At 30.4% G+C, this 7,152-nt stretch overlaps 1 protein-coding gene across 1 annotated transcript; it reads right to left on the minus strand.

The window, feature by feature from the left end:
• Positions 1–3,647: 3,647 nt before the first annotated feature.
• Positions 3,648–5,309, minus strand: LOC124847037 (RING-H2 finger protein ATL54-like). Its single transcript, XM_047324427.2, has one exon. The coding sequence runs from the start codon at positions 5,214–5,216 to the stop codon at positions 4,089–4,091; it is 1,128 nt and encodes a 375-aa protein (XP_047180383.1). The 5' UTR covers positions 5,217–5,309; the 3' UTR covers positions 3,648–4,088.
• Between the last annotated feature and the right edge of the window lie 1,843 nt (positions 5,310–7,152).

The following is a 7,152-nucleotide window of genomic DNA, read 5'->3' on the forward strand; positions in this document are numbered from 1 at the left end:
AATAATTGATGCCAAATAAGCTCCTCTCATCTCTGGAGAGGTGAATTTCAGGGCCGCTATCATGCGGCTTGTAAATAATAAGTTACGCTATCAGCCCATGAATTAAAGAAAAACCCAATTTCTTTAAAGTGTTACTTTTTACACTACCTAGTATTTTCTTACACCCCCCCTTTTTTTTTTCGGAAATACTCATTTTTTCCTTTAAGATTTACATATGTGTTTAAACTTCTTAAAACTCCATTTTTTGGTTTTCTTTTGCACTAACTAGTTACTTGCTACTTTGGACATCAAAGTTTTGTTTTGGTAAAAGATGTAAATGACGACGAAGTTTTGTTTTCCCAAGTATTGGATTTATTTTTTACCGTCAATTTCAAATAATTGACTTTTATAGTGGTTTTTAGTTATTTTTGAATTATACAAATTCAAAAGTTTTCTAATATAAAATAATAATTTAAGTCAATGTTATATTAAAATTTTATAATCTATAATGTAAAATTTGTATATTATATTAAATAATTTGGAATACAAATTTTGGAAACACAAAATTTGTGTTTTATATTGCATAATTCAAGATAAATTCCACTTCTTACATAATCCAAAGCTCAAAAATTGTAATCTAAATATTGTAATTTGATAAAAAAAAAAAAAGACAACAAAACATATGTGTTGTCAAATTGTGAACAAGGTTGAAAACATAAAAGTTACAAAAAGACTTACAACTCACTCTTACTTGAAAATAAAATAGGATAACTTGTTACACTAATATGTGAAAATTATAATCATAAGCTAAGTGAGACATTAATAGATTGTATGTCGACATATTAAAACTTAATGAGCATTTAATATTGGTTAACATAACTAAGAGTTTAGTAAAACTCAAAAGTCTTTTACTAACTTTGAAATAGAACAATAAAAACAATGTTACAATTATAAAACAAGTCTACCATAAGAGAGCTATGAGATTACAAAGAAGACCAATAAATGAAAAACAATGAATTATGTTACTTGAACATTAAATATGTATATTCATTGTAATAAATTTTAAATGACCTCAAAGTTATTATATGTTTGAGCAATGTGTCAATTAAAGAAGAATTTGGAAATAAGACAAGTTAAAGAATATAAATATTTAAAAATATTAGAAGAAAGTCTCTCATGTATAAAAATAGTATATATATATTACTATTTAATTACATTTAGTACTAATGAAATTTGATTTCAACTTGAGCGGATTGTAAGTAAACATGTTTCAATAGTTTAATTGAAAACTTGTTATTCAATTTAAAGACTTCTAAGTTTATATGATTCCTTGTTGTAGGATTCTATAGTTGAGTAGTAGTCCTCGGGGGCTTTCCGTCCTCATGATCGAGAGATGATATTCTTAATATTGTTAAATATGGTGTGGGGATTCAACCTTATTTCAGAACCTCATTGTACATCCAATTTCATTCTTCCACTTATGCACCTCTAGAGGAGTACATGAAGAAAATGAAGTGACCTCACTGAACATACAATGACATGTTTTCTGAAATTAAATGTTGTTATATTTTTAGTAATAAAAGCATTATGAGTAGTAGATCAAGTGTCATGGCTCAATAGGTCATATGACAATTCCTTCATGTATTTATAATACTATATCATTCATTTACTATGTATTATTATATAGTTTATCTAATGAGCTTAATTATGGTGTAGTGCAATAAATAAACTCGAAGCTTCGAGTGTGACTACTACATCATGCAATGGATGACAACCATTATTGAAGCCGGTTGTGAAAGCGGTTGGGATGAGCTAATATGATATATCTCATTTAAACATATGTCCTATGATATATCTCATTTAAACATATGTCCTAATTCATTTTAATATATACTAATTTTAACTTCAATTTACTTTTGTAGAATTTTTTTGACGAAAAAATTATTGATTTAAAAGCATTATCCTAGGTTCAAATAATATGAGTGAAGTATTTTCTTTCTAGATATAAGAATTGGGAAGTTGATAATTACATTTAATTTAGTAGTTTTAAATGTTTAAGAACTTTGTTTAAAGATTACGTAATTATTTTACCTATTTGAATTGACTGTATTTTTTAAAACTTTTGAGAGGCTTTTGAGGAAACAAAATTGTAAATAAATTGTTTAAAAAAAAATACTAACGTCCACTATGATTATGTCAAAAATTGTTGTGATATATATCATTTCCATAACGTTATACCACTAACCATCATGATATTGAGTCATCATACCCAAATTCTTTGAATTTAAAATCATAACGGTTAAGAAGCTGTTATGATAATTGAATTTCAAAATTTAATTATTTTTTATTAATTAAAATTTTAGTAAAGAATTTTTTACTAATATAAATATCTAATCCACTCTAAGTAAAGAAATTAAAAAATAAATAAATAAAAAATAAAAAAGCTAAACACATCCTAAATGCACAAATTAATAAAAAAAAAATAGTATTAAATGTTGCGTGAGTCAAACTAACGCTACAAAATACCTTCCGATTGTGAATCCTGTATGTATGCTGGTGGAAACAAATCAAAAGTGTAGATTAATTTTGATCAAATGGTGGGAACAACAAAGATAAAATGGACCCTTCATGCATTGTCAACACTATAGTTATAGTTATGAACAAGTAGATGAAACCACCAAACATTAAAACTCACTCCCATCTTATGCACAAATCCTTTTCTTCCTTCTAAGAGTTTTTTATGTTTGCTAATTTTTGTGTGTCTACATTCTACCTCTTTTCACTGTTTCCATATTCTTGTAACATACATGAGTGTTTTTTTTCATAAAAACCAATAAAAAACCAACAGTATCATTGAATAACTTTTTTTTTAAAAATATATAAAGTGAGCTTAGACTAAACTGATATGCTATCTCTAATATAAATTTTTGAAAAAAAAAACACCGGCTAGACCGACACTATCTTCAATTATTAATTAATATAAAAATTGTGTTAGTATATATGGATCAAGCAGATGTTACTAGAGTCGGTCTACCAAGCCGACCCGAAACTTCCTAGCTTCAAGAATAGGATAATAAGTGTTTGGCCCACGTATCACGAATGCTAATCGTGTTTGTGTCGGTGTATCTTCCTTTGAGTGGATTTTTTTTAGGGTCGCTAATGAAACAATTTTTTTTAGTCAATTGAAAAATCAAATTATTTACATAAAATTAATATGATTAATATTAATTGTTGAAACAGAAAAAAAAATGATATAATTAAATTAGCCTAAGAAGTGTTTTTTTCTTCTCTTTAATTTAACCTGTAAATATGATAAATAAAATTAAGAAATATTCGTTCAATAAGGAGATATATTAGTTTGTTTTTGTTACAAACTTCTAAGTTATTCCATGCATTTGTACAATTTGAAACGGCAATTGCAGAACATGTCATGAAAAACTACTAAACGATTCAAGATTACCATGATTTTTTCTAATTTTCATGTAACACTCAAATGCTATTAACTTTTACTTTGATTCATCACAAATATGAATCGAGTAATTAGTTGGGCTACAGACACACAATGATCCATAACCAAATAATGTCACTGATAAAAATCATATTTACAATTTAAAACTTTGCTTTCTTCTTATGTTCTTATGATTTGCACATTTGTAAAACAGTAATCAGAGACATCAATGCAAATTTATTTTGGTCCACTTCAATTACATAATGATGACCTGGTTTGCTTTATCATATCCAGTTTGTTATGCAGGACTATGATAACAGAGCACAATATCATGTGAGAAAAATCAAACTTTTACTAACACACAATGTAGAACCAAAAAAAAGAGCACTTAATGTAGTACCTCATTCCCTTTTGTGCGAGCAAACCTGTTATGTTCTGCAGTGCCGTTGAACATTGTGATTTGTGGTATAGCGCACAGCATAGTTACTTTCAAATGTCGGATGACTTGCTAAAACTTCAATTACAATTAACATTTTATTCTTCACAATCAAACCTCGTTAAATTGATCTTTTTCTCTTTACCAATTTGCTGTGTACACCATGTCAGTGTTCAAACTCCAACCTGCGAAGGATATGTATCTCATGGCAGGCCATGTTAATCTCTAACAGATTGAAAATTCTAACAGGGATGAATGGAGCATAGGGTTTAGAGTCATGCAACCTCTGGAAGTTAGAATCCTTCCATTGCAGGAGAATGATCTTTTCATGGATACCGGGCTTAAATGTAAACACTCTTCAATAGAGGAACAACGACGCATTGTTTTACAAGTTTTTGGGTGGTAATCAACATCTTGCTCTTGCTTCCGTCGATTAACAGCTTGCAAGTGTGTTTCATCGTGCTTATGATCATCAACAACATGATGGATTTCAGATTCTGTTGAAACAGACCGCATTTCGGTGTGAATCTCAATATCCAGAACGTGATGGTTCTGAGTTTGATCATGCACCCGATCCTTAGAATTTGATTCATCAACCAACTCTAGTGCTTCACTGGATTCCCCTGCAACGGTGTTGCTGTTTAACAAGCCTTCATTCCTTGAATTTTCCATAAGGGTGTCTTGATTTCTTCCCAAATTCGCATTCTCTTGTTCCAAATTGGACACGGGTGCTTCAGAAGTAACACTGTTAGAGAGAATACCTGCACGACAAAGAGGACAATTGGTGTGTGATCTCAACCAAGTGTCGATACAAGGGATGTGAAAAGCATGGTTGCACTTTGGCAAGAGTCTCAAGGTCTCTTCTTCTTGGAACTCGTTCAAACACACCGAACACTCGGTTCCTTCAACCAACCCTTCGTTGCTTTTGTACTTGCACACCGTGATGGAGTTTATGACGGATTGTTGCAACCCCACCGAGGCAATGAGCCACACGGGGTGGTCAACTTGGTTCTCATGGAGAAACTCCTCCGTGGTGGTGTCTGATTGAGAAGGAAGGGATCCGTTGAGCCTCCACCCACACCATGCAGCATAGCACTTCAGTTTGATGACGTAGAAACCTATGACAACAAAAATGACAGCGAAGAGAGTACCGAGGATGATCAAATAGGAGGATATGTGGTTAACTTGTGTTGAAGGTGAAACAAATGGTGGTGGTGGAGATAAGAAGTAGTCTTGGTTAGTGTAACAGTTGTAAGGGCAAACAGGGTCACATAAGCCATAGCAATCTTGTGTTTGGGTTTGGTTTGAGGTTGTTGTTTCATCTGGGAAGAGTTTTCTGAGTTTTTTGGCCATTGAAGTGTGTTTTATGAAGAAATTTAGGGACACAAAGGGACAGAGAGAGGAAATGAAAAATAGGGTTAAGAGTGAGGTGGATTTTGTTTGGATTAAAAGAGAAGGAATATTTTTCTTTGTTTTGCTGTCTCTTTCTAAGGTTTAGGAAACTACTTAGGTGTTTGTTGGGTTTGGTAATCTGTAATAAGGTTGAAAGAACCTCCTTATCTTGTTTGGTTGGCGCATTAAACAAGGAACAAATTAGAGTAGTTCAAGTCTCACCAATAAACATTTTTCAAACACTTCAGGTATAATAATTTGGCCCTATCATACATACTTGTTCAAGCTCTTGGTAAAAAAAACCGAGGAAAACACTTTTTTACCATACTTCTATCACTTTTGTTTTTGTTAGTAAAGTTAGTTTTAAAAATCTACAGAATTAATAGAAATATCATATAAGAAATCAAATTTACTATATTTGTAATTTTTGGTAAATTTTAATAAATATTTGATAATTACTGATCATTTCTAATATTATATTCAGATACGTTGGTGATTCTCTTTCGAAATTTGAAAGCTATTTAGCAAAAATATTTGTCTAGAAATTTCCAATAAAAAAAGCAAGGCTATTTTTGAGGAAATACTTCAATTGTTAAGGTTCAAAATAAAGGATGATGGATCGTTATCAATGTGAGAATAATGGTATATACGAAAAGTTTACACCATCTGACCTTAATTAGCTTTACAATACTTAAATTTAAATATAGTCATATCACTTAAAGGTTCAATAGAATATTACCCTCTTTAAAAGTATGAATATTTTAGGAGTACTTGGAAAGTTGTTGGTATAAAGTCTTTATCATGATAGCCATATCCCATCTTAAAGTTTGGTGAAATAATTCAGTAATCGTATTCAAAGCTCAAAACAAAATAAATTCAACGAATTGATATGGAACAGCTTGAGGTAATGATTGCCATTGAATTCGAGTATTTCTTTTTCATAAATTTAAATAGTTTTGGTTATAGAAGACTTGTTACGGATATTCTAATCAATTAATAATTATATATTATATCCATAATCAGTTTTCCCTTATAAGTTCTTCATTTTTATAGTTCCCCAGGGTTCCCATTTCCCTGAACATACTACTCAGCAAGCGCCATAAACGAGAATAGAAAATGACTTTATCAAACTGAAAGGAGTCAAATATAACTACTTTAGAATTATATATGTTATAGACCTTATTTTCGTCGACTATGAAGAAGAATTTTTACGCTATCAATTGATAAAAAAAATAAAATAATCTCAGATACTTTCTAAACGCTTTTATTAAAAACAATTTCATCATATATATTAGAATATGTAACGAACAAATACACCCATTTTCTCTTCCATCCAACAATCTCAATTCTTTAGCAACCGCACACTTTCCTTCTTCCCCGTCTTTCTTGACTTCATCCCGCTACTGCCTTAACTCTTTCCGATGCTTCTTCATCCATCTCAAACTTTTGGATAGGTGACGAGATGTTAACAGTGATTTAATCACTCTTTTTGTATGGAAAGAGTCTCTTTGTTGTTGAAATAGGGATGATTCACCTTTAAAAGATTCTTCGACACTTAGTTAATAAGAAAGTTAGGATCAGATTATGAAAGTGAGTATTTTCTGATAATACTAGGTGTATTAATCGATTAACATAGATTGTGGACTTATGTTCCTAATAAAATAATACTTACACGAAAAGTATAAGAGAAATATAATAAATAGTAATAAAATGATAAATAATAACCAACATATCAAATTATTGAGATTTAGTCATATTATGTAAATATGGCCAAAATAGGCATGAATTGGACTCTTCTATAGTAAAGGGGTTTAAAGGGCTTTATTGAACTATGTTCTCTAATATGCCTATTAGGCCGAGTAGGAACAAAAAATATTAAAACTCTTTCTATCCATAT

Source organism: Vigna umbellata, chromosome 1 (assembly GCF_029865625.1).
Source record: "Vigna umbellata cultivar VRB3 chromosome 1, Vumbellata_1.0, whole genome shotgun sequence".
Taxonomy (NCBI): domain Eukaryota; kingdom Viridiplantae; phylum Streptophyta; class Magnoliopsida; order Fabales; family Fabaceae; genus Vigna; species Vigna umbellata.